The 13965-nt window shown below is 39.3% G+C and overlaps 1 protein-coding gene across 1 annotated transcript; it reads left to right on the top strand.

Annotated features, from left to right (window-relative positions):
• The first annotated feature begins 5175 nt into the window (after window positions 1-5175).
• On the top strand, window positions 5176-13965 carry LOC105440003. The gene is made up of 4 exons (XM_030993991.1): window positions 5176-5245; window positions 5654-6112; window positions 6149-12723; window positions 13822-13965. Exons 1-4 carry the CDS (start codon window positions 5176-5178, stop codon window positions 13963-13965), a joined length of 7248 nt encoding a protein of 2415 aa, XP_030849851.1.

Below are 13965 nucleotides of genomic sequence, written 5' to 3'. Positions count from 1 at the left end.
TATTTTGAAGGATGTTATGCGAGGGAGCGAAGTGAGCGAGAAGATTTTAGCATTTGTACTATCCAAACGCTGCACTCTTGTGCCCTCCAGAGCCTAAAAGTGTGTTGCGGTGTTAAGTCAGTATTTGCTTCACATTATTGTTGTTGCACTATAGCGATAATAAAATTCAAACGTCGTTATTTCTAATTCGATCCCAGTGCAAAATGTTGCTGAAATGACATGATTCTCCGGGGTTTTATTTTGTATGCCCCAAACAAATGTATTCGCTCATTACGCCACTGACTTCACCCACCCACCAACTCGCTTATTATATCTCTCGTTCTCTCTCTCTCTCTCTCTGTCTGGATGAATTGAAATCATTTTCTTTCTGTAAACAAATGTAAAAAAATTAAAATGAATGACCCCACTCGCAACAATGAAACCCGTCAGAAATATAAATCAATATGAATATCAAAGTATGCGTGCGATCATGCAAGGCATTAGGGTACGTTTATGCTCAATTTTTAAGGCAGAATGAGCGATTTGAAACGCTCATCGTAAACGCTCATTGTAATCACAGTTCCACGGTGTACTGTTTATGCTCACTTATCTGGCTCCTCCAGGCATGATTCTCTCTGCAGCTGGATTCGCAAACCTGCACTGCGCTGTCTAGCGTATGCTACGTTGACACCATTTAAACGCGTTTACAGATGATTGTGCGTTTATGCTTCCCCTGAATTGCTGATTTTCCAGAATCGCCGCAACCAAAAGGACGCAACCGTGTTTTGAACTAAACGCGTAACAAATGCCTCATTCTGGCCAGAAAAAGTTGAGCATAAACGTACCCTTACAATTACACAACTTGATCGCGTTCAACTGGAGTTCCCAACGCTCTGTGTTATTACTTCCTCGTATGCTCTACAAGTCGTGTTGTTATGAATGGGGAGTCGACATTTGAGAACTTTCCCACCTCAGGCAAGTTTTATTGGATTTGGCAAAGTAGGTGATATCAAGTTAATGCAATCAGAGCGGACAGTCAAGAATTCGGCTGGAATTGTTATTTAACTGATTCGTATTTAAAGTCTCGCCATTATCGCATTTTTCTCTTGTTCTCTCTCTGTCTTTCTCTTCCATATATATCTTTCTACCCTATCCCTCTGTTACTCTCCCCTTCTCTTTCCTGCTTTCTCTCTCTATCTCCCTCTCCCCTTTCTCTCAGTCTTGCTTCTTCTCTATCTCTCTCTCCCTGTTTTCTCTCTCTCTCTCTTTCCCTCTCTCTCTATCTCTCTCTCACATACACACACACACCTACTATGACTCTCACACTGTCTTTCATGCCCATGCTCACCCTCTCTCATACGCTCTCCAGTTCCATAAGTACTGCAATAAACATAATGACTTCTCCGTCTCACTAGGCAAGAGATATGTATTCAATTGTCTGGTTGCCTGGCTACCTTTAAAGGCAAATTCCCTGATATAATAGTTTCATTTTCATATGGAGCAGGCCCCTAATACACAAGGTAACAAACGCACGACTCTAGCTATTTGAGCATAAACATGTATGAACCATAAATCAAAGCCAAACTTTTGTTCTTATTAAACTTCCAAATTACATATTATGGAGGTAATTTTCTTTTTTACCGTTCAATAACAAAACATACTAGTCGGTGTCATCTGTCACCTTCAGTTTAATTGTCATGATTATGCATTGATAACATGACTAATATTAGTAGTGTAGACCAAAGTGTACAGCAGGCTTCATAAGAAATCTTTCTTTACTGACTCTGATAAAACATCAACTACAGTAGATAACTGCAGTAAAGAAAAGATTGATCCCTGATGTAGACCTACTCCAATATTAAAACTTTAAGAGTACTTACTTTCAAATCTCTGTTCCTTAAAGGCATCGTTTAACAATGATAACTCTGAGATCCATTGCTCTACGTGTTATCGGTGTCTGTGATATGGTGTAATATTTAAGCCCTAAAAAAATGACTTTCAAAATGATTATGAAGTGCCTCAAAAAAATTAAAAATTCTCCGAGTGACCGGTTTTACCATAGTGTTATAAAATCCGATAGGAAAACGAAAAATTAAATTTCGATTTCTAATCATATATATCTTGGTAATCAGACAGGCGATCAGCTTGTAAAAGTCATGGGATTCCTGCCTGACCTAAAGGTTTATAATTATGATTGCAGCATAAGCTGAATCCAGGAGTTTGTTTAAGAATCTGAGGCAATGTTACCGAGTCACTTTAAGTCTTTATGATGGCCCACTCGCTTTACTGCAATGCATGTGTGCCAATGCTTTCTTTATCTCCTTCTTGTATATCCCTGAATCTGGACCATCTACTTTACTAGCATTCACAACATCCCAAACATTAAGAAAGAGGAAGAAGAGAGAAAAAAATCAAGAGAATAAAGAACGATGGAGATTTCTTGGAAAGAAAGACTGACAGTCACCACTTTCAAACAAACATCTACCATACATACGTCGAATGTGGGTTATTGAAGTGTTGAAAAGTGTAACATTCTCTTTTAATGTCAAATGATGCTGCATTCAATCCTCTTCTCCTTATAGGGGTTAGTCACGCCAGGGATGGGTATCCCCGTCAGAAGGCATTGTTGCATATCTTTTAGTTACACAACTTGATCGTGTATAACTGGAATTCATGACGCTGTATGTTATTACTTCCTCTTAGGCTCTACATGTCCTGCCGTTAGGAACGGTGAGTCGACATTTGAGAACTTTTCTACTTTCTCAAGTCAAGGAAGTTTGGATGTTACGAGCATTTTTACCAAACTGTTGGGCTCAATATTTGTAATAATGTAAACAAATCACGAGGTTTTTTTTGTCTTTTCCAAATATGTATTATCTGAAAAACCTTTCAACTGTTTGGATTTTTATTAGGAGTTTTAAGTGTTAGACCTGCTCAACATACATTTGACTGATGAATATTACACACACGTGTATAGCAATGAAACAGAAGAGTGTGGCTTCTCAGAATACGGGGTTATAAAAACTAATTATGTTTCAAAGTGGCTTTTACACACCATGAATCTGCCAATTCAAACACTTTGTCTCGATGAATACTCCCCAGGGAGTGGAGAATGTGCATGCATTGTGTGCGGGTAAGCCTGAATCCGATGACCGGGATAATAATATATATCTGTAAAGCGCTTTGAGAGGGCCTTCGGTCTTGAAAAGCGCTATATAAGAACTAACTATTATTATTATTATTATTATCCAAACTGAGTCGATGTCTTTTTACAGGATGCGCATTTTGAGTGGAAACAAAAGCATTTGATACGCCAAATCACAATATTTTGCATAAAAAGCTTCAAGTTTATGGAATTCGAGAAGTTGTTTCATGATGGGTTTTCATCGGAATATCTTACAATTAATTGTGTAGTCACACAAGGATCAATATTAGATCCCCTTCTTTTCTTATTGTATATTAATTATATAACCAATGCATCATCCCTGTTATCGTTTATGCTCTTTGCTGACGACACCAACATTTGTTATTCTCATGACGATTTGGATGCCCTTATTCATACACTCTATTTAGAATTACCAAAAGAAACAAACTGGTTTAAAAGTAATAATTTATCTCCTAATACCAATACACGACTTCATACACTTAAAGCCGTTTTAAGTATTGCCCCCAATTCGCCAAGAATTTTGATGTCAAAATTTCACTTGAATTGTATCATAACGTGAAAGAGGATGTCATTTAAGACAAACTTCTTCAAAGATTCCACCCCCCCCAAAAAAAAAAATGTGTTTATTCAAACAATTTGTTTTCTTTACAATAGCCTCAGAACGTCAGAAATGTACCCCCCCCCCCCCAAAAAAAAATAAATATATATATATATATATATAATAAATAAATAAAATAAATAAAATAAAAATTAAAAAATTAAAAAAAAATAGATAACCTTATTGATAAAACGTTGAGCTAAGATGAACACATACGACATATAATTACATGCATATCTAGGAATATTGGCATACTTTATAAGACAAAAAGATATCTTTCTAAAAAGACCCTTTTAATGCTATATAACTCGTTCATCTTGCCATACAATTCATATTGTAACTCGGTATGGGCTTCAAGTGCAAAGACAAAAATTAACCCTATTTATTTAATGCAAAAGAAAGCGCTTCGCGTATATGCATCACTATATTGTGTAACTCCTGTATACTTATATAAGTTTTCATCATTAACATCAGCATCATCAACATTATCACCATCACCAGTGTTTGTCTTAATTTCGTTATCATCAACCAACCACGATATCAAGTAATCGCTTATTGTAATAGCCTTTCTTCTTCTTATGCCACTTTCTTAATGAATAATTATTGGTATTGTGTTATCCGTTAAAATTTGTTTTAGAGTCATAATAGTATTGTATTGTATACACATTAAAAAACCTTGCTATATTTTTTATATATTGTATTTCTGAAATGTAATTTGATTTGTATGTTGCAGAAGAAAACAAATTCAATTCAATTCAATTCAACTATACATGTACATCTGCAGTGTAAATGTACTGTATATGGCAATTCTTACAGGTATTAACAGTATCAGTCCATGGGTCAAAAACTTTGATGGCTCCACCCCCTTACTCAAATGTTTGTCTAAATAGTTGATAAAGCGTTAAGATGAAGGGCACCGAATTCAAATGTTGTACGAGACCGTGAATGGCTTCTTGAGATAAAGAAATGGAATACAAAGCTGGTGAAAACTTTTATGAAGCAATAGGAGGGAAAGCCTTACTGAACTTGTACGTCACCCTATATATGATTAACGCCTTTTCATAAACCATATAAAATAAAGAAAAATCATGACGACGAATAATGATTAATATAACATTCAGAGAAGTCATTTTTTCATGGCTTCAGTTATTTCAAAATATGAGAATCCCGTATTAGACCAAAATCCGTATTAAATACCTCTGTATTCATTGCTATACCTCGATTTTATACTGACAATCATCTCTTTGATCTGCAGTACCATGTTTGTACATTTTCCTACTTCCTTTATTGTCTTGGTTCATTCAAATTTAAATATTAATTATTTTAGAGCGGTAAACTCCTATGTCAAGTTTTCTCCCCAATATTTGTTTTCCTTTTTATTCAATATATAGTGAGAGAGAATACACATACCGATAGAGAAGACAGAATGGACATGGCGCTTTCTAAAGCAGTGAAGGAAGACGATCTTGTAAAGACAAGGTCTATTCTAGAAGACGAGACAGGTGATGCTAAGCTGGACATGCTATGCACTGTGGATCCTGATGGAAAGACACCCCTCCATATCGCTTCAGAAAAAGGGCATATCGACCTCGTGAAATATATGACTGATTTGGGGGCGGACCTAGAAAAACGAAGTAGAAGCGGCGACGCCCCTCTTCACTATGCGTCTCGGAGTGGTCACCAGGATGTTGCTCAATATCTCATCGGTAAAGGAGCAGATATCAATATCGGTGATCGCAATGGCTATACACCTCTCTATCTTGCTTCCACAGAGGATCATGTTGGTATTGTTGAATGTTTATTGAACTTTAGAGCAGATTTAAACAAACATTTACATGATCGTTCTACGCCCCTTTATACTTCAGCGAGTAAGGGCCATTTTGATGTTGTGAAATATCTCATAACTAAAGGAGCCGATCTTGAAACGAAGGGTCCTAAGAGTCAGACCCCACTTTCAATTGCGTCATTAAATGGTCATCTTGAGGTTGTGAAGCATCTTATAAGCCAGGGAGCAGAGCTACATACTGGGGATGAAGATGGCTATACACCTCTGTATGATGCTTCACAGGAGGGTCACCTTGATGTTGTTGAATGTCTAGTGAATGCAGGAGCTAATGTTAACAAAGCAGCAAAGAGTGGTTCAACACCTCTGTATGTAGCATCTCAAAACGGTCATCTAGATATAGTGAAGTATCTCATTAACAAAGGACCAGATATTGATAGTCGAGGTTTTAACGGTAAGACGCCGCTTCATGTCGCATCATTCTCTGGCCATCTTGCAGTTGTCAAGTATCTTCTCAGTCAAATAGCAGAGAAAGACATGGGTGATAACGATGGCTATACACCTCTGTATGATGCTTCACAGGAGGGTCATCTTGATGTTGTTGAATGTTTAGTGAATGCAGGAGCTGATGTAAACAAAGCAGCAAAGAGAGGTTCAACACCTCTGTATGTAGCATCTCAAAACGGTCATCTAGATATAGTGAAGTATCTCATTGACAAAGGAACAGGTATTGATAGTCGAGGTTTTAACGGTAAGACGCCGCTTCATGTCGCATCATTGTCTGGCCATCTTGCAGTTGTCAAGTATCATCTCAGTCAAATAGCAGACAAAGACATGGGTGATAACAATGGCTGTACACCTCTGTATGAAGCTTCACAGGAGGGTCATCTTGATGTTGTTGAATGTTTAGTGAATGCAGGAGCTAATGTAAAAAAAGCAGCAAAAGGTGGTTCAACGCCTCTGTATGTAACATCTGAAAACGGTCATCTAGATATAGTGAAGTATCTCATTGGCAAAGGAGCAGGTATTGATAGTCGAGGATTTAACGGTAAGACGCCGCTTCATGTCGCATCGTTCTCTGGCCATCTTGCAGTTGTCAAGTATCTTCTCAGTCAAATAGCAGACAAAGACATGGGTGATAACAATGGCTTTACACCTCTGTATGATGCTTCACAGGAGGGTCATCTTGGGGTTGTTGAATACCTAGTGAATGCAGGAGCTGATGTAAACAAAGCAGCAAAGAGTGGTTCAACACCTCTGTGTGCAGCATCTAATCAAGGTCATCTAAATATAGTGGAGTATCTGATTAACAAAGGTGCAGATGCTTCACAAGATGGTCATCTTGATGTTGTTGAACGTCTAGTGCATACAGAAGCTGATATAAACAAAGCAGCAAAGGATGGTTTTACACCTCTCGTTTTAGCATCTCATCAAGGTCATCTAGATATAGTGAAGTATCTCATTGACAAAGGAGCAGGTATTGATAGTCGAGGTTTTAATGGTAAGACGCCGCTTCATGCCGCATCATTGTCTGGCCGTCTTGCAGTTGTCAAGTATCTTCTCAGTCAAATAGCAAACAACGACATGGGTGATAACAATGGCTGTACACCTCTGTATGATGCTTCACAGGAGGGTCATCTTGATGTTGTTGAATGTTTAGTGAATGCAGGAGCTAATGTAAACAAAGCAGCAAAGAGTGGTTCAACACCTCTGTATGTAGCATCTCAAAACGGTCATCTAGATATAGTGGAGTATCTCATTGGCAAAGGAGCAGGTATTGATAGTCGAGGTTTTAACGGTAAGACACCGCTTCATGTCGCATCATTCTCTGGCCATCTTGCAGTTGTCAAGTATCTTCTCAGTCAAGGACGAGATAAAGAGGTGGAGACTAACGATGGTCATACACCTCTGTATGTTGCTTCACAGGAGGGTCATCTTGGGGTTGTTGAATACCTAGTGAATGCAGGAGCTGATGTAAACAAAGCAGCAAAGAGTGGTTCAACACCTCTCGTTCTAGCATCTCATCAAGGTCATCTAGATATAGTGAGGTATCTCATTGACAAAGGAGCAGGTATTGATAGTCGAGGTTTTAACGGTAAGACGCCGCTTCATGTCGCATCATTCTCTGGCCATCTTGCAGTTGTCAAGTATCTTCTCAGTCAAATAGCAGAGAAAGACATGGGTGATAACAATGGCTTTACACCTCTGTATGATGCTTCAAAGAAGGGTCATCTTGATGTTGTTGAATGTTTAGTGAATGCAGGAGCTAATGTAAACAAAGCAGCAAATAGTGGTTCAACGCCTCTGTATGTAGCATCTCAAAACGGTCATCTAGATATAGTGGAGTATCTCTTTGACAAAGGAGCAGGTATTGATAGTCGAGGTTTTAACGGTAAGACGCCGCTTCATGTTGCATCATTGTCTGGCCATCTTGCAGTTGTCAAGTATCTTCTCAGTCAAATAGCAGACAACGACATGGGTGATAACAATGGCTATACACCTCTGTATGATGCTTCACATGAGGGTCATCTTGGGGTTGTTGAATACCTAGTGAATGCAGGAGCTGATGTAAACAAAGCAGCAAAGAGTGGTTCAACACCTCTGTGTGCAGCATCTAATCAAGGTCATCTAAATATAGTGGAGTATCTGATTAACAAAGGTGCAGATGCTTCACAAGATGGTCATCTTGATGTTGTTGAACGTCTAGTGCATACAGAAGCTGATATAAACAAAGGAGCAAAGGATGGTTTTACACCTCTCGTTTTAGCATCTCATCAAGGTCATCTAGATATAGTGAAGGATCTAATTGACAAAGGAGCAGGTATTGATAGTCGAGGTTTTAACGGTAAGACGTCGCTTCATGTCGCATCATTGTCTGGCCATCTTGCAGTTGTCAAGTATCTTCTCAGTCAAATAGCAGACAAAGACATATGTGATAACAATGGCTTTACACCTCTGTATGATGCTTCACAGGAGGGTCATCTTGATGTTGTTGAGAGTTTAGGGAATGAAGGAGCTAATTTAAACAAAGCAGCAAATAGTGGTTCAACGCCTCTGTATGTAGCTTCTCTAAACGGTCATCTAGATATAGTGAAGTATCTCATTGACAAAGGAACAGGTATTGATAGTCCATGTTTTAACGGTAAGACGCCGCTTCATGCCGCATCATTGTCTGGCAATCTTGCAGTTGTCAAGTATCTTCTCGGTCAAATAGCAGACAACGACATGGGTGATAACAATGGCTGTACACCTCTGTATGATGCTTCAAAGAAGGGTCATCTTGATGTTGTTGAATGTTTAGTGAATGCAGGAGCTAATGTAAACAAAGCAGCAAAGAATGGTTCAACACCTCTGTGTGCAGCATCTAATCAAGGTTTTCTAAATATAGTGGAGTATCTGATTAACAAAGGTGCAGGTATTGATAGTCGAGGTTTTAACGGTAAGACGCCGCTTCATGTCGCATCATTCTCTGGCCATCTTGCAGTTGTCAAGTATCTTCTCAGTCAAATAGCAGACAACGACATGGGTGATAACAATGGCTGTACACCTCTGTATGATGCTTCACATGAGGGTCATCTTGGGGTTGTTGAATACCTAGTGAATGCAGGAGCTGATGTAAACAAAGCAGCAAAGAGTGGTTCAACACCTCTGTGTGCAGCATCTAATCAAGGTCATCTAAATATAGTGGAGTATCTGATTAACAAAGGTGCAGATGCTTCACAAGATGGTCATCTTGATGTTGTTGAACGTCTAGTGCATACAGAAGCTGATATAAACAAAGGAGCAAAGGATGGTTTTACACCTCTCGTTTTAGCATCTCATCAAGGTCATCTAGATATAGTGAAGTATCTCATTGACAAAGGAGCAGATATTGATAGTCGAGGTTTTAACGGTAAGACGCCGCTTCATGTCGCATCATTGTCTGGCCATCTTGCAGTTGTCAAGTATCTTCTCAGTCAAATAGCAGACAAAGACATATGTGATAACAATGGCTTTACACCTCTGTATGATGCTTCACAGGAGGGTCATCTTGATGCTGTTGAATGTTTAGTGAATGAAGGAGCTAATGTAAACAAAGCAGCAAATAGTGGTTCAACGCCTCTGTATGTAGCTTCTCAAAACGGTCATCTAGATATAGTGAAGTATCTCATTGACAAAGGAACAGGTATTGATAGTCCATGTTTTAACGGTAAGACGCCGCTTCATGTCGCATCATTGTCTGGCAATCTTGCAGTTGTCAAGTATCTTCTCAGTCAAATAGCAGACAAAGACATAGGTGATAACAATGGCTATACACCTCTTTATATTGCTTCACAGGAGGGTCATCTTGATGTTGTTGAATGTTTAGTGAATGCAGGAGCTGATGTAAACAAAGCAGCAAAGAGAGGTTCAACACCTCTGTGTACAGCATCTCAAAACGGTCATCTAGGTATAGTGAAGTATCTGATTAACAGAGGAGCAGGTATTGATAGTCGAGGTTTTAACGGTAAGACACCGCTTCATGTCGCATCATTCTCTGGCCATCTTGCAGTTGTCAAGTATCTTTTCAGTCAAATAGCAGACAAAGACATGGGTGATAACAATGGCTATACACCTCTGTATGATGCCTCACAGGAGGGTCATCTTGACGTTGTAGAATATCTCATTGCTGAAGGAGCAAACCTGAACGCATGCGATAATAATGGATTAACACCCCTCTATATCTCTTCACAAAACGGACATCTTGATGTTGTTAAATGTTTAGTGAGTGGAGGAGCAGATGTAACCAAATCAGCAAAAAACGGTTCCGCACCACTTTATACTGCATTGATTAAAGGCCACCTTGACATTGTAAAATATCTTATCATTAGAGAGGCAGATATCGGGAGCAGAGATGACATCGGCACTATGGCAATTCGTCATGCATTTCTTAATGTTTACCTCGATGTTGCCAAATATCTCATCGGTAAAGTTGACAACCTTGATAGGTGTGATATTGATGGTAACACACCTCTTTATCTCTCATCACAAGGAGGTTATCTCAAAGTAGTTGAATGCCTCGTGAATAAAGGAGCAGATGTGAACAAAGCAGTAGGAGATGATGGCGACACACCCCTCTACGCCGCTTCACAAGGAGGCCATCTCGAGGTAGTTGAATGCCTCGTGAATAAAGGAGCTGATGTGAACAAAGCATCAGGATCTGGTGGCTTCACACCCCTCTACGCTGCTTCACAAGGAGGCCATCTCGAAGTAGTTGAATGCCTCGTGAATAAAGGAGCTGATGTGAACAAAGCATCAGGATCTGTTGGCTTCACACCCCTCTACGCCGCTTCACAAGGAGGCCATCTCGAGGTAGTTGAATGCCTCGTGAATAAAGGAGCTGATGTGAACAAAGCATCAGGATATGGTGGCTACACACCCCTCTACGCTGCTTCACAAGGAGGCCATCTCGAAGTAGTTGAATGCCTCGTGAATAAAGGAGCAGATGTGAACAAAGCATCAGGATCTGATGGCTACACACCCCTCTACGCCGCTTCACAAGGAGGCCATCTCCAGGTTGTTGAATGCCTCGTGAATAAAGGAGCAGATGTGAACAAAGTCTCATCAAACAAGGGTACACCTTTACATGAAGCAATACAGGGAGGACATGTTCACGTTCTAAAATACCTTATCTCAAAAGGCGCAGACCTCAAAAGTGTTGATGGTGATCACTCTACACCTCTTCATATTGCTTCACAGACAGGTCCTTTTGATATTGTTGAGTGTCTCGTTAATGCAGGGGCAGATTTAAATAAAGTATCACATGATGGTTCTGCACCACTAAGTATAGCATTACGTTATAATAAGCAAGACACCGCAGAATTGTTCATGTCTAAGGAAGCGGATGTGGGAAATGAAGTTGAAATTGTTCAAACCGCCCTCCGCAATGCATCCTCCTTGGGTAATCTCGATGCTGTAAAATATATCATAGATAAAGGAGTACACGTTTATACTGGTGACGGAGATGGTTTCACATCCCTTTATCACGCATCACAGAACGGACATCTTGGGGTTGTTGAATACCTAGTGAATGCAGGAGCCGATGTGAACAAAGTAGCAAAGAATGGCAGCACACCTCTGGATACGGCTTCAGATAATGGTCATGTAGACATTGTACAATATCTCATTTCTCAAGGAGCGAACCCGAATTCTTTTGATAACGATGGCTATACACCTCTTTATACTGCTTCACAAGCGGGTCATCACGATGTTGTTAAATATCTAGTGCGTGCAGAAGCTGATGTGAACAAAGCAGCAAAGAATGGTTCAACACCTCTGTATGCGGCTTCAGATAATGGTCATATAAACATTGTACAATATCTCATCTCTCAAGGAGCGAACCCGAATTCTTTTGGTAACGATGGCCATACACCTCTTTATACTGCTTCACAAGAGGGTCATTTGGATGTTGTTAAATGTCTAGTTAATGCAGAAGCTGATGTGAACAAAGCAGCAAGGAATGGCAACACACCTCTATATGCGGCTTCACAAGAGGGTCATCTGGATGTTGTTAAATGTCTAGTTAATGCAGAAGCTGATGTGAACAAAGCAGCAAGGAATGGCAACACACCTCTGTATGCGGCTTCACAAGAGGGTTACCTGGATGTTGTTAAATGTCTAGTTAATGCAGAAGCTGATGTGAACAAAGCAGCAAGTAATGGCAACACACCTCTGTATGCGGCTTCACAAGAGGGTTACCTGGATGTTGTTAAATGTCTAGTTAATGCAGAAGCTGATGTGAACAAAGCAGCAAGTAATGGCAAGACACCTCTGTATGCGGCTTCAGATTTTAGTCATGTAGACATCGTACAATATCTCATTTCTCAAAGAGCGAACCCGAATTATGATGATAACGAGGGCTATTCACCTCTTCATCGCGCTTCAGAGGAGGGTCATCTCGATGTTGTTGAATGTCTTCTAAATGCAGGAGCAGATGTAAACAAACAAGCAAGTGATGGTGATCTATCCCTCCTTGCTGCCTCTCGTGGGGGTTATCTAGACATTATAAAGTATCTCATTACAAAAGGAGCAGATATCGAGTCACGTAACAATGACGGTTGGACAGTTTTTCATTTTGCAGCAGATAATGGCCACTTGGAATCTTTGGAGTACTACTTGAGGAACAACACTAGCAGTACTTCGGGGAACAGTCACAACCTTCTTAAAGTAAGACTTCAGGTAGGTTACTCAGTTTAAACTGCTTTTACGAAACTGTCGGGTCGTGGCTCAGCGATGAGTTACACGATATCAGGCTTTGAGATATTCGAGTCAAGATTGAAAGTAAGTTCCGGAAAGTTTTAACATTTCTTTATTTTACCTCACCTACATAATTTTAGAAACTCAGTTACTGTTCTCCCTGACTTAATGTTCTCAAATAGACCTATTATTGCGACATAACTGTAGCCGCGGACACCTACCCCGGTACGTAATAAGAGATTATTGTACGTAAGTGGTAGATAATTGTCCCAGAGATAATATGTCTTTAAAGAAAACATGCCTACGGTAGAGTTACACATTTAATTTCAAATGATGGGAAAAAGATGGGGAAATAAAGATTATACTAAAAGTCGTGTAGGAATAAATAGTATTGGTGTAATAAATAAAATTCCGTTTTGACGATATGGAGTCAATGAGAACAATGAATAAGTTTCAAAAATTGCGAAAAAGGAGTTAACATTAACAATTTTCAACTTTTCATATTTCAATCTTTCATTGTTATGATTCAAATCTTCACTTGATTATCTGAAAGAATGAAATCAAGAGAGTAATTCTAAAGGGGGACACGATACAATACACGAAAACGTTTTAAAAAAAGGCGAAAGCAAACGACCAGCAAGGAAACAGAAAATCCGATTTGTAAGAAGACATTTTACAATGTGCAGAGTTGTGCGCATTAAGCACACCATTAGGAATTTGGACTGGCTAAAAGGATTTTACTAGTAACCTATTCACTAATTCTGCACTGAGTTTCCTAAATCTCATTGTAACGAAATAATTGTTCATTACCTACAGTGCTGGAGATATCCGTAACATGAAATATCATTACCGAAAACTTATGATTAGATTTACATATTAATGCGAAATACCTTCTCTATCAACACGATGATCATTCAGGTCATTAAACATTCCATATATCTTGTCATATGTGTATCTTCCTCATTTTATCTCATCTAGGGAAATCTGTTTTCATCGATAAAACTAGAGTAGGACTACATGTATTTTATGGTAGGCCTACTTAAAATTTTAGGTAACGTATCGATTATATTTATGTTACAGACCTTAAAAGGTGTCACGCCACTTATGGTTGCCGCTAGAGGAGGACATCTGGACTGTGTACGTCTGCTGCTCGAAAACAATTCATATATTGAGACAGAGGATGCTGAAGGATGGACAGCCCTCCATTATGCTGCAGCAAGGTGA

The sequence above is a fragment of the Strongylocentrotus purpuratus genome, unplaced genomic scaffold (assembly GCF_000002235.5).
Source record: "Strongylocentrotus purpuratus isolate Spur 01 unplaced genomic scaffold, Spur_5.0 spur5_scaffold_20, whole genome shotgun sequence".
Classification (NCBI taxonomy): Eukaryota; Metazoa; Echinodermata; class Echinoidea; order Camarodonta; family Strongylocentrotidae; genus Strongylocentrotus; species Strongylocentrotus purpuratus.
Note: the sequence above shows the minus strand (reverse complement) of the source record. Positions and strands in the feature narration are given on the sequence as shown.

Bases quoted from the DNA above. Each gene is read 5' to 3' on its own strand.
- LOC105440003 (XM_030993991.1), top strand. From the start codon at position 5,176: ATGGCGCTTTCTAAAGCAGTGAAGGAAGACGATCTTGTAAAGACAAGG. The intron at 5,246-5,653 runs GTGATGCTAAGC...TCATAACTAAAG, and splicing joins TATTCTAGAAGACGAGACAG to GAGCCGATCTTGAAACGAAG. The intron at 12,724-13,821 runs GTAGGTTACTCA...TTTATGTTACAG, and splicing joins TTCTTAAAGTAAGACTTCAG to ACCTTAAAAGGTGTCACGCC.